General features: G+C 33.7%; 1 protein-coding gene across 2 annotated transcripts in view; it reads right to left on the bottom strand.

Moving 5' to 3' along the window:
• The window catches only part of snx9b (sorting nexin 9b), a 34,112-nt gene that overhangs the window by 16,036 nt on the left and 3,078 nt on the right, over positions 1-14,998 (bottom strand). The window contains exons 2-5 of one of the 2 annotated variants that reach the window (XM_073853077.1): positions 13,484-13,570; positions 13,290-13,364; positions 7,613-7,711; positions 4,019-4,084 (exon numbers count right to left, since the gene is read on the bottom strand). In XM_073853077.1, the coding sequence (XP_073709178.1) occupies positions 4,019-4,084; positions 7,613-7,711; positions 13,290-13,364; positions 13,484-13,570 (327 nt within the window). The remainder of the gene's footprint in view (positions 1-4,018; positions 4,085-7,612; positions 7,712-13,289; positions 13,365-13,483; positions 13,571-14,998) is intronic. The other variant, XM_073853078.1, reaches the window with a different exon arrangement.

Here is a 14,998-nt window from a genome sequence, read left to right as displayed (position 1 = left end):
TGTGATTGGCCAAATACCTCAACCGCATGAAGGAAATGTTACGCCTCTAACCATGTTGTGATGCCGTTTCTCGGCGCAATGAGACAGAAACAGTGTTGTTATTGACAACCATCTTAGATTTAGTCTTAGTCTTAGTCTTTTGGACTAAAATGCTTATTAGTTTTAGTCCAATTTTAGTCGACGAAAAGTCAAAAAGGTTTTAGTCTAGTTTTAGTCAAAAAAAAAAAAAAAAAGGGGAAAAAGTCTTTTAACAAATTAATGTAGGTCAGTAAGTATTTTGCTGTTTGGTAGTGTCACTTATAAGTTGTGAAAATAGCAGATCTATAGTTCAACACAATGTGAGCTTCCGGATCGACTATTTTCACCAATAATTACAATAATGAAGGAATGGTTTTAGACATAAAAGACATATATTTGAAATACACCCATAGGTCCTCTCACCGTTTGCGACCCCCCGTGTTTAAACTGCCGCCATCATGGTTAATTGTCTGTCTGTCTGAGTGACAACAATGTGACGTGTTGAGCGTAACCAAACAAGGATATAATGCTAAAACGGCTTGCCATACTAGTATGGCAAAGAGTATTTAATGCTAAACGGCTTGCCATAGCGGCAGATACTTTCGGTTTTAATTGGCATGCACAATAAGCAGAAATATCATGGATTTTAAACGTCTGACGGACCACCCACTAACATTTTCGTCTATTCTCGTCTCGTCAACGAAAACTCACACACATCTCGTCATGTTTTAGTCATCAACGAGCCATTTTTATCTCGTCATCGTCTCGTTATCGTCATGACAAAAAGTGGCGTCAACGAAATGATTTCGTCATCGTCATCATTGACGAAAACGACACTGGACACAAACAATAAAACCCATTAAAAACGAGGCATATTTGATCTTAGAATGAGAAACAACAAGCACTACTCTACACTGCTCAAAACTCGTGTTTGAATAGCCAGTAGCAAATTCTTTAAATATGAAAACGTACTTACAGGCCATCAGTCAGAATCACAGACTGTCCTTGCAACGTTGGAATTGCCCCACTTTATAGCCTTTGCCATACAGCTGGCATTGTAAGCTGCTCTCCCAGGTTCAGTAAACAGTCCTCTGTTAAATGAGCAGCATCCACTCGAATATTTGCGTTGTACTGTTCTGGAACAGTGTTGTGAATATAACTTAACCACTGATTTCTAGTTGTGTCCTCATTTGGAAGGCTAAACACTTTTGCTTTTGCAAGGAAACACACTGCGTCTCCACAACATTGTGGCTGCAACAATCTTACAGCCGGTAAAAAAAGTTACGCCTTCTTTCTTTCCATATACATATAGGCGGTGTTATGCAAATCTACCCACGCCGTGATGTAGACATGTGGGGGTGTGTTTAAACGAGCCATTTTAGGAAGACACGGCTGAGTCTTAACTTTTAAAGTAAATATCTCTTCGGTTTGAGACTTTAAGCTTTGCAACTTTACAGATCTTATCTATGCACAAACAGCTTGTAACACTCCAAAGACAAAGGAAAACAAGAAACCGCATCATATGACCCCTTTAATTATTAATCCTAATTAATATTTAATTTTAATAGGCAAAAAACTGTTCTAACCACAACCTAAATTCTTGAACATAATTGATGTTCATTTAAAGGGGTCATATGATGCGGTTTCTTGTTTTCCTTGGTCTTTGACTCCAAAGCTACAAGTTTACAAAGTTACAAGCTGTTTGTGCATAGATAAGATCTGTAAAGTTGCAAAGCTTAAAGTCTCAAAACCAAAGAGATATTTATTATAAAAGTTAAGACTCCCTAAAATGGCTTGATCAAACACGCCCCCACTTGTCCACGTCACGGGGTGAGTAGATTAGCATAACACCGCCCGTATGTATATGGAAAGAAAGAAGGCGTAACTTTTACCAGCTGTAGTAGTGTTGCAGCCGTCATGTTGTGGAGACGCAGTGTGTTTCATTGTGAAAGCAAAAGTACTTTGTTTGGCCTTTCAAATGAGGACACAACTAGACATCAGTGGTTAAGCTGGGAGAGCAGCTTACAATGCCAGCTGTACACAAAGGGTTAAGGCTATAAAGTGGAGCAATTCCAATGTTGCAAGAACAGTCTGCGCTTCTGGATGACAGCCTGTAAGTGCGTTTTCATATTTAAAGATTTCAGTATTGACGATTCAAACATGAGTTTTGAGCAGTGTGGAACAGTGCTTGTTGTTTCTCGTTCTATGATCGCAAATGCAGACATAGTGTTATGTTTACGCTGCGTGACGCAACACGTAAAAAGACAGTAAAAAGAGTCATTATAATCAGTAGTTTCCACTGGATGCAACTTATGCCTGGTTTATAATGGGTTTTATTGTTTCTGTCTTGTTGCGCTGAGAAATGTCATGGTAAGGGGCGTAACATTTCCGTCACATGCTTGAGGTATTCGGCCAATCACAAAGCACTGGATAGCTGGCCAATCAGAGAACACCTCGGTTTCCATCAACGATGAGTTTTGTAAAAATCGAAGCGTTACAGAAAGGCAGGGCAGAGAGGAGCAACAATAATGTACAGTATGTGGAAAATAATATGTTTTTTGAACCTCAAACTGCATAAACACACTGCATTACAACAAATGCACAAAATAATGCTCTTTTTTAGCAACATCATATGAACTCTTTAATTAAAGTTCAGCAGGTTGAGGTCAGTCGAGTGCTCTTTTTATAAATTGTATGCATTACGATTGCAAACGCTTACAATTCTCCATAACACAAGCACACAGAAATGGTTTTTGAATATTTTCTAGCTACCAGCAAAAAGGTCTTTTAATCTATGTAACTTTTAAAAACCATACAAAAAGCCCACTCACTTCCAACGACAAGCACTCTAATAACTTTTAGTTCTTATTATATTATTCTGAAAGACTCCATTTGAGCAGCTATTTTCAGACGTCGACAGATTCAAGGACTTCTAAAGAAAGCGCATGAAATGGGACTATACGTATACAGATGGATGCGTTGAACGGAAAGAGATGTTTACCTTCCTGATGGATGCTTCAGTTTGTCAACACTGAACAATTAACTCTCAATGGACCTCTGGGCTTTTATGTCATCAAGGCCAGAGGTCCATTGAGAGTTAATTGTTCACAGAGAGACAAACCATAAGCTCTGTGTTTCCAAATCATCATCTGGCCACCCACAATAAGCACATCATCCAAGCGATCATCTCGTAATCAATAACACATTTAAAAAAACTTTGACCTTTTGCTCTGAGCACAGCAAATGCATGTTAAATGATAGCTGCAAATATAATTCTATTATTTCACCACAGTCGGCAACAGACATGCATCAGATAAAGTCAAACGCTATCTGTTTGGTTCCCTACTTTCTTATTTGCTCATGCAAAATCTGCATGTCATGCACTGAGAATGTAGCACCATGCGGCGAAGGATTGTTTTAGAAAGTGTTTGTGTGCATTCATGCATGTTTGGAATTAGGAAGGCAACGTTTTTGACATTTTTGACCAATAGCTATTCAGACGCCACTTCTTTGACTTATATTTAACATAATTCAATACACTGCAAGCCTTCCTTTAGAAAATGTGGTGAAGAGTTCTGCTTATTTACAACTCATGTATACCATTTATCAGTTCAGGAAGTTAAAAAAAGCAGTCTGGATAATCTAAAATCTTGATAAGAAACCAGCTTTGAGTTCTTCAACAACAAAACATTAAAAAAAACATTTCTGTAACATAAAAAGCAAACTCTGCAAATAAATCTCAAACAGCTGACCAACATATGATTGAATCACTGTATTTATGTTTTAAAAGCTGGCAGATCGACTGTGATGTGGCCATTTAGCTGAAACAGTGCTGATCAGTTTGATCGATGTGTGATTTGTCTGGTGTGATCAGTGGAGTCTGATTCAATCTTAAAGCAATCAGACCCTGAGAACAGGGTGTTTAGGTTTTGGTCTTGTAAGTGAGGGCTCCAGAATCAGGCATGCGTGGCGTCCTGCATGCCAAATGCATTTAGGGTACCTCATCAGGTGAGGAAAGTCCTGGGGAAACTGGGGTGACTGGGGTTTCCGGCTGAGCTACATCCACCTTAGGGCAAAGACGTGACAATATCATAAAGTGCTGAAAGGGAAAGGGTTACCCTGACATGACCCTAAAGACAAGACCTTCTTCATCAAACCACTGATTTTCTCAATAGAAGAGGCACAGCTGAGACCTGTACAGGTTTATAAACTAGCACAAAACATTATTCATCAAACAGAAAACAGAGAGATAATCCAGAGTCATGCAACTTCACCATCAGTGTCCACTTAATTTACGATGCATTTCAGACAAATGCTTGTATCATCAAAAAAAAAAAAAAAAAACAACACAACTCATGCAACTACTCAGCGGTCTTAGCTTGACACGAACACTCTAAAACACCAGGTTTTTATTGTTATCTGTACAACCTTTAACAGACACAGCTGCTCCATTATTTAAACAGTTTTTCACAACAGACAATTATTGTAGTATGATCCATTTCAGACAACCCTGCCTTCTAATGATGTATGCTCCAAAAATATTTAGGCCTAAATTTAATATTTATATATTTGAATTGCATATAAATTAATGATACAATTTTAACCTACAGTAATTAATAAACAAGGTAACACCATTTAGTTAATGTTAATTTCATTGACTAATGCATTATTAAAAATCAAAGCTGTGCTTGTTAACATTAGTCAATGCACTGTGAACTAACATGAACAAACAATGAACAACTGTATTTTTATTAACTAACATTATCAAAGATTAATAAATAGTGTAATAAATAAGTGTTCATTGTTTGTTACCAAAAAATAAATAAATGAAACACATAAAAAGGAGCTAATGTTTCTGTACTAATAAACTGAATGCGTTTTAAATACACAAGAATCATCAATAAATCTAATTAGTTAAAATTTTAACCAGCTGAATAATGCTCGTTCCATAGCTATTTTAACCTTTAACTAAATAAATGTAACTGTTTTTACAATCTTTATTGATATTAAGCAAACATGAATAAATGCATTTTGAAAATATGATTAAAAAATGGGAATAGTTCATTATAAACTATGCCATTCATTTTTTTTATTTATACATGATTAACATGAATCATTTTAAAACATAATATTCAAGTATTTTAAATGCATCTAAAATTTTCAACCTACAGGAATTAATAAACAACAAAAAAATGAATTTCTGAACCAATAACCTAATAAATGTGTTTTAAAACACAATATTTAAAACTTGCATATTTATCATTAATAAATCGAATTAGGTAAATTTTAACTATCTGAATAATGCTTGTACCATAGCTAGCCATGTTGTAAGCATATTCATACTTTTAACTAACGAAATGTAATTTTTTTTTACAATATTTATGCTAATAAGAATACATGCATTTTGAAAATACGATTATTTTAATTTAAAAAATGGAAAGTTGATAAACTATGATTTTTTTACTTTCTAGTCTTTTTAATTTCTGTATTAATAAATATGCATCATATTAAATGTATTAATTTATGTTAAAACAGCATAATCCATATGAATAGAAATTTTATATGCAATTCAAATACATAATTTAGGCCTTAATATTTTAAGAGTGCACAGAAACAAAACTGCTATTTATGGTTGAACGGTTCACATGTCACTCACACCCACCCCCACCCCGTCTCTATGGACGGTTCTTGGCCAGAACAAGCTTTAATGTGAACTTTGTCAAAGATCAAGACACTGCATATCATTATTTGATGACCCATCTTAAAAAAATGTGAGAGCTGACTAATATTTGTGCATACAGACCGCAGGGTTGTCTGTGGTTAACTGTGCCACACATTTTTACAATGACTCATAAATATCTAACATTGCTGCTGGTTTCACATCTGTTATCAGTGATCCAATGAGCACATAACTACAGCAAATAGGTTAAAGTCTGTCCTTTGAATAGCCAATAAGCTTCAGGCTTTGAGATAACACCATAAACAACTGCTTGTCATCTGATGAATCAAACTTGAAGGCAACATGAACACAACATTGATCCTATTTATGGTCTTAATAAATGTAATTGTGTTATTAAGCATGATTTATCAGTAATAGATTTTCTGAAGAAAAAAGGCTTGTTTTAATAATCTTTAATCAATATATAATAACTTTCTAATACACTACCAGTGAAAAGATTTTAAATGTTTTTTTTTTTAAAGAAATCTCTTCTGCTCCTCAAGCCTGCATTTATTTGATCCAAAAAAACAGCAAAAAAAAAAAAAAAAAAACCTTGTAAAATTTTAAAATATTTTTAACATTTAAAATAACTGTTTTCAATTTGAATATATTTTAAAATGCAATTTATTTCTGTGATCAAAGCTGCATTTTTAGCATCATTACTCCAGTCTTCAGTGTCACATGATCCTTCAGAAATCATTCTAATATGCTGATTTACTGCTCAGGAAACATTATTATTATTATCCATTTTTTCAGGATTCTTCGATGAATAGAAAGATCCAAAGATCAGCATTTATCTGAAATACAAACACTTTTGTTACATTATACACTATACCATTCAAAAGCCAGAGTCAGTATAATTTTTTTACTTTTACTTAGCAAGGACACCCAAAAGTGATGACAAAGACAATTATAATGATAAAAAAGATGTATTATTTTCTGTTTTCAACATAATAATAATAATAATAATAATAATAATAATAATAATAAATGTTTTTAAGCAGCAAATCAGAATATTAGAATAATTTCTGAAGGATCATGTGACTGAAGGATCATGCTAAAGATTCAGCTTTGAAATCGCAGGAATAAATTACATTTTAAATATATTCAAATAGAAAGCAGTTATTTTAAACAGTAAAAATATTTCAGAATTTTGCTGTACTTTGGATCAAATAAATGCAGGCTTGATGAGCAAATGAGACATCTTTAAAAAACAAATCTTGCTGTTCAAAACCTTCACCCTAATAAAATCCTGATATTATTTCCTACTGAAAGTTCCGAAATGTGTCATTTAATGGAAGTCAGATGAAAGTGGTTTCATGTTTTTTCAAAACTAAAGCCAGTGGCAGTTCCACTGAAAACAAATGCTCTGCAACTACAGGCTTCCCATTCCTCAAAATACTGCTGATCAAATCATGGCTCCTCCAAAACACAAAGCAGCCCACTCAAAGAAAACTTCAGTCTCAGCACTGAAGGCCAAACCCACAGTACCTCACTAACATACGAGAGAATCCAAACACTTCATCCTGTGCGTTAATTAAAAATCATCATCCTTCACATTTGGCCCCTCGCTGATCCTCTGCATAAGCGACACAGGATGTTTTATTCTCAGTGTCAGAGTTTGCTTGCACACACATTTTTACATTCTGAGTAAGACGTTTTATTCTTCACAACTGGAATCTCCCTTCCTGCTTACATCCTCTCAGGAAGTTAAACAGTGGGAGAAAAGCACCGAGAAGGAGCAATACGCAGAGAATGAGCCAAACAGTGCATTTTAGAGATTATAAATAAAACCAACCAGGTTACATTCAGCAATAGTCAACAGACTGAACCATTCACATGTGAAATTTGACCATCATACTCAGGGCGGCTTACCTGTGCGGTGCTGGCCGGGGCCGGCATTTGACTGTCGAAAAACGAGAGATCGAGGGGGGCTGCATTTCCTCCAGAGGTAAAAGGTTGAGCCTGGTTAACCTAGAAGAACATGAATTGACAAGGGTCAGAAAAGAATTAAATAAATGTGTTGGTACACAGTTTTGTTCATACTTTGTGTTCTGTAAAACATTTTAGATTTTATAGTACATAATAACAGTTTTTAGTATAATATAATACAATGTTTTATTTCTTAAGCTATTATCTTTACTATAAATACCAGTAAGATATGTAAAGTTTCTTATGCTCATCAAGGCTGCCTTTTCAGCATAATTACTTCAGTCTTCAGTGTCACATGATCCTTCAAAAATCGTTCTAATATGCTGATTTTTTTTGGAACTGGTGATATTTTTTTCAGGAGTCTCTGATGAATAAAAAATTAAAAAGAACAGCATTTATTAAAATCAATTTTAAAATGTATTAAACTGAATATTTTTTATGCTTTTTTAAAAAGAAATTAATATTTTTATTCCGCAATGAATCCTGAAAGCAGCATCACAGGCTCCAAAAAAATATTTGGCAGCACAACTGTCGGTAACATAGATAACTCTAATAATAAATCAGCCTATTAGAATAATTGTTGAAGGATCATGTGACACTTAAGACACTTAAGAGTAATGGCTGATAAAAATTCAGCTTTGCATCACAGGAATAAATTATATGTGACCCTGGACTACAAAACCAGTCTTAAGTCGCTGGGGTATATTTGTAGCAATAGCCAAAAATACATAGTATGGGTCAAAATGATTGTTTTTTCTTTTATGCCAAAAATCATTAGGAAATTAAGTAAAGATTATGTTCCATGAAGATTTTTTGTTAAATTCCTACTATAAATATATCAAAATGTAATTTTTGATTAGTAATATGCATTGTTAAGAACTTAATTTGAAGAACTTTAAAGGTGATTTTCTCAGTATTTTGATTTTTTTGAACCCTCAGATTCCAGATTTTCAAATAGATGTATCTCGACCAAATATTGTCCTATCCTAACAAACCATACATCAATAGAAAGCTTATTTATTGTGCTTTCATATGATGTATACATCTCAGTTTTGTAAAATCTAACCTTATGACTGGTTTTGTGGTCCAGGGTCACATATTTTAAAGTATATTGAAATAGAAACCATTATTTTATATTGTAATAACAATTCTATAATTAAAGCTGCTAAAGTTGAAGAAAAGTGACATTTCGAGACACATTTGTTGCTGAGGCTGAGGATTAAATATATCCATCAAAAGGCCATGGATGCTACTAAATGTTTTTTTGATCTTCAAACTTAAGCCTTGATTGACTTTCTGTCAACTCAGGTCTCTATCATGAGCAAAATGTGAGATTAATGTTTTAGTTCAGTATGGTGCAATATTTTAAGGCACTCAATTGACACTTCCTATGAAAATAATGCCCCCAGATGACTTTGTATGAAAGTATGGACTAGTTAAAGACCTATCTTTGTTTATTTTTCATTCATAAAAGTATAAGAAATTCGATTTTTTTTTAAACAGCTAAATTTAAGCATTAAACGTCACTACTGAAAACAGCTTTGGTCTGCAAAGAATGTGGATTTGGAGAAGTGTGAACATGTGGTCATTTGTTTGGCTCCGAGTACAGAGAAATGAAGGAAGCACGTGTGTTTGTACGATAGCGCAGCTGTGAGTTGAGGTCAGGAGGGAAATTGAAATGTATGTCTGCGGCTAGCAACAGGCGGAATCACTCTACAGCCTATTTATACAGAGAGTAAACTGTTTACCAGGTCTCCATGTGCATGCCTGCCTCAGGATGGCTTTATAATATGATTATGTTCAGCTACACAGTTTCATGTGCTTTCACACAAAGATACTGCAGCGCCTTTATTAATAAACATCTGGATGTTCAGATTTCTGAATGTTTATGTGGCTTAATTTTCCATAAAAAAACAAGGAAAATCCTATTTTCCCATACCAAGTGTCATAAAGTAAACCAAGCACATTCATTTAGCCTTAAAAGTTAAGCCAGAAAATGAACACTAAACTAACACACTTCAAATCTGGCTGGACACAGGAAAAGAAAACACTTCCTGTTGATCAAAGAGGTCACATTCCAGCAGCGATAGTTTCTATGTCCTTTTAGTTTCCAAACACTGCCAGGTGTGTATTACAGCACAAGAGAGGCAATCATAATAAAACTGCATTATATACTTTTTCATAAAGACGCCCAGGTACTTAATCAGATAATGTTTTGAATTATTAGCTGATAAACAGATAGTACTTGAACTTCAGTATGCACATTTTCTGTTTTTAAATATTTATGGATTTTAAGTATCTATTGTGTAAAATAAATTTTGTAAATCTTGTTATAGCCACTACCACACTGTAAGAAGTTGTCACCAGTTTCAACTTAAGCTCAGCAGCTGCATTAACATTAAGTTAAATCAACTTAAAACTGCAAGTAATTTCAACTCATAAGTTAAATCAACTTAAAAGTACAAGTCATCTGAACTAATTTTATTGTTGTGAGTTGAAATAACTTGTAGTTTTAAGTTGATTTAACTTAAAATTTTAAGGCAGCTGCTGAACTTTTTACAGTGCATTGTTTTATTTTTACTCTGTAATCGGCATTGCCAGGTTCGCAGTTTTCCCGCACAATTGGGCTATTTTGAAAATGCAGTCGCGGGAAAAATTGCAGAGTTGCGTTTTTTTGGGCTATTTTTATATGTACTACTATTATGTACTACGGCCGCCTAAATTTTGATCTATAGACAAATCAAAATGAAAATATGTGACCCTGGACCACAAAACCAGTCTTAAGTCGCTGGGGTATATTTGTAGCAATAGCCAAAAATATAGCACGGGTCAAAATTTTTGATTTTTCTTTTATGCCAAAAATCATTAAGAAATTAGGTAAAGTTCATGTTCCATGAAGATTTTTTGTAAAATTCCTACTGTAAACATATCAAAATGTAATTTTTGATTAGTAATATGCATTGTTAAGAACTTAATTTGGACAACTTTAAAGGCGATTTTCTCAGTGTTTTTGATTTTTTTGCATCCTCAGATTTCTGATTTCAAATAGATGTATCTCGGCCAAATATTGTCCTATCCTAACAAACCATACATCAAAAGAAAGCTTATTTATTGAGCTTCCATATGATGTATAAATCTCAGTTTTGTCAAATTTAACCTTATGACTGGTTTTGTGGTCCAGGGTCACATATATCCTTTTACTATGTGTATTATATAGAGCTGGGCGGTATGACCAAAAATTTATATCACGGTATTTTTCAAAATTATACGGTATCACGGTATATGACGGTATTTTTTTTTTTCATGCATGACTAGGTGTTAACCACATTTCCTAATAAATTAGAGAATAATTACTGCAGTATATTGGCTTACATTGACCGGACTAGTATTAACCCAGGTTTGATCGGTCTCACAAAATGCTGCTGTTCACAAAGAAGTGACAGTGGCACTCATAATTGTAATGAGGTGAAGAAATCAGAATTCATGATTTGCAGTCAAAATACACAACACTTTATTGTGCATTCTTCACAAGTTCACATTTACAAGTCTACGCGTTTCTCTTCCAGCAGGAGGCGCTGTCAGAATGGTAGTATACAAAGTAGCGCAACAAATGATTTTGAAACGTGCAGTGCTCATATTTATTCAATGGATAGCCTTTTGAAGTTTATTGCAATTATTGTCTTTCAGTCCCCACATTTTAGACCACCTGAAATCATAATTATGACTTTCATAACCCCCTAATAACACTGCAGTCATCAATGAAAATTAAGAGCTTTAAGACTTTCAAAAACAAACCTTACACAAAATACGTTTCTTTTTTATTTATTTTTTTCCCACCATGTTCGGGGCACAAGAAAAATATTAAGGGACTAAATTAATATCAGCATATGAAGTATAATCGTCTCTCATTGTCTGAAAGAATGCACATCAGATGCTGAAAGTCAGTTTTTACTTTCACTTTAACATATTGATCAGTTTCCACGTTGCTTGTGTGATATCCATTGGCTTTAAAACATAAATATTAATAAAAATACAGTATATAGAAAAGACATATCTTTAAAATATTGCGACGTAACACCAACGTAAAGCCATTGTTTTTCTCTCACTGAAAGCTACATCTGTCTGCGCACAATGCGACGATCTCTGCTCTCATCACTGCAGACACACCCCCTCTTGAAATTTCGGCATTACAAGTTTTGCAAATCGCTAACCCTGGGTCTTTCTCAGATATACTGAAATACGTCCACACCGCAGATATGTTGCTTCAGACAAGCACGTGCAAGCTGCGGTTTCTGTTTGCGTCAACATACGTGTTCCCAGCGCTTTGTACGCACACACTCACCGGTATTGGGGTATATGAAAAATGAATATCATTAAAAAAAAAAACACCGGTATTCGGTATGAAAAGGTATACCGCCCAGCCCTAGTATTATACTTGGAATGAATAGCAGAAACATATTACTATGATGTACTTCTCAAAGTAGTAATACTGTTATTTGTAAGGAATATCATTCAAGATGTTTTTTTCATCCATGTTTTTATATTAAACACAAGGTTTTATAGTACAGTGTCTAATTACAGAAAAAAATATTTTGTTGTAAATTAAATGTTATATAGGCTATTATTCTACATTTTAAGATTGAAAAATTGTTAAACGTTTATTAATCCATTAAATTTGTCACGTTTTTTTTTTAAATGATACATTTGTATAAATAATACAAAATAAATAAAATGGAAAGCACTGAATTTAGAGAAAAATTAAAATTAAAAGGTCCTAAATTAAAAGGTGGCTTAAAAGTGTAACTAAATTTTTAGGTATACATTTAATTTAATTTTAATTTTAATTTAATTCAATTAATAATTCAGTTATACATTCATTCTCAAGGTCTAACAAACAAGTGGAAAACATTTCCTTCCATATCAATGGTAAATTAATATTGAAAATAATACTGATATAGTATGATATGGAAAAAATATTGTCATAATATTTCTGGCCATATCGTCCAGCCCTAATTTTAAAATTTATCATGAAAAGTACTAAAAATGAAAATGAGGAAAAGAAAAAATTACAATAAAATACAGATTCAATATTTGAAAATGCACATATATAGCCTAAAAAGTCTTGCTAAAATTAAAAACACAGAATAAATAAAATGAAAATGTTTATTTTAAAGTGCATTAATGGAATAAATCAGTTGTCAACTGTGTTTGGACATGGCAAACAATTTGGCTAGTTTTCATTCTTTTTAGGCGGATTTTGAGTAAGCCTTGGGCTGGACTTTTTTCTAGGACCTGGAAACCCTGTCTGTAATGCTCACAAAAGCTGCATTCATTTGATCAAAAATACAGGAAAAAAACAGCAATATTTTGAAATATTATTATCATTTTAGATAACCCTTTTCTATTTGAATATATTTTAATTTGTAATTTATTTTTGTGATGCAAAACTGAATTATCTGCATCATTACTCCAGTATTCAGTGTCACACGATCCTTCAGAAACCGCTCTAATTTGCTGATTTGCTGTTCAATTTCTTTCTAACTATCTCCAAGCTTTTCAAAAGTAGCGTATATATAGTATGTTGCCTTTGCAAAACCTGTTTTTGATGACCGCTGCATACCTCTATATAGTCCTCTGGTACCAATCCGACTTCTCCTCTGGAGTTCCTTGCCTCGATCCATCCTCCACCAATACTCTGGGAACAGAAGAGAATGGGTCAATTTAATTTAAGCTTTTGATCCATCTATGCAACAACCCAAAGCAGACATGGAGAGCCAGGTGTTATAAAAGATTATGAAAGTAAAATAAACTTACCTGATTAGTTATTGTGATTGTCTCACCCTCTCGAACCGACAGCTCATTATTTCCAGGCTCTGCTGAGAAATCATATAAAACCTGTGCCTGTGTGGAGACAGAACACGTCCAAGTAAAACACACATATACAGACACCAAATATGTTAAGTAATCATTATTTATTAATAGAACAGAACCAGCTAGTCTTGTTTGACAGGATTTTTTTCACATGACCTCAGCATTAAACCGTTTAACATTTAACTAACACGGTCTCTCAGATTTTTTATATGCTTTATATAAATCAATGAATTCACATAAACAAATGTCACCTTTGCAAATGGGTAAACCTCACAAAAATTGAGGTCTCTGAGCCATTTTTAGGACAAAATCGTATAAAAGCATTAAATTATATATCATGTAAAGAAACTGAAGCTTATTTTAGCTTATTTTAAAACAATTTATCATATTTCCACCCCAAATCAGAGATCTGAAATGCCAAAAACCCTCATTCTCATTACTGTAATGCAAATATGCAAATAAATGAATGAATGAGTGAATGAAAGATAAAGTAAATTACATTTAAGTAGATTTCTAAGTGGTAGTATTTTCTGAATTGTATTAATGCTGAGTTTTTCCAGCAATAAGAATTTGAGAGTGAAAGGTTTTTAATAATTTTTTTTTATTTATGCTTTTATGCTCTTATTTCCTATTTTTTTTTTCTTTTCTTTTGAGGTGAATTATAACCCTGACATTGTCATGAGATTCATCCATACGGTATTGAAAAGTGGTGATAAAAACAAACAAAAAAATCAAAGAAGCTGTTCACTTCCAGAACAAAAATTTACAGATAATTACAGATATTTACCCGCTTGTCATCCAGTATGTTCATGTCTTCTTTCTTTCTTTCTTTAGTTGTAAAGAAATGATGTTTTTTGAGAAAAACATTAGAGGATTTCTGTCCATATAGTGGACATCTATGGTGCCCTTGAGTTTGAACTTCCAAAATGCAGTTTAAATGCATCTACAATGGGCTCAAAATGATCCCAGCCGAGAAAGAAGGGTCTTATCTAGAGAAACAATTGGCTATTTTCTAAAAAAAATTAACAATTTATATACTTTTTAACCTAAAATGCTCATCTTGTCTAGCTCTGCGTCAACTCTGTGTATTCCAGTTCATGACAGTTAGGGTAGGTTGAAAAACTCCCATCTCATTTTCTTCTCCAACTTCAAAAATCATCCTGCATCGCCGTTTTACCTATTTTTAAAGGTAAAGGGGGTTTGATCTTCTTTGCATGTTCACTTTGTAAACACTGGGTCGGTACTTCTACAGCGATGTAGTGTGATTTTGAAGTTGGAGGAGAAAATGAGATGGGAGTTTTTCAACATACCCTAACTGTCTAAAACCAGAACACACAGAGTCGACGCAGCGCTTGACAAGACGAGCATTTATAAATTGTTAATTTTTTAGAAAATAACCAATCATTTCACTAGATAGTAGATAAGACCCTTCTTCCTCGGCTGGGATCGTTTAGAGCC

This window comes from Garra rufa, chromosome 13, assembly GCF_049309525.1.
Source record: "Garra rufa chromosome 13, GarRuf1.0, whole genome shotgun sequence".
In the NCBI taxonomy this organism is placed as follows: Eukaryota; Metazoa; Chordata; class Actinopteri; order Cypriniformes; family Cyprinidae; genus Garra; species Garra rufa.
The sequence above is the reverse complement of the archived record's forward strand: the minus strand, read 5'-3'. Positions and strand labels throughout refer to the sequence as shown.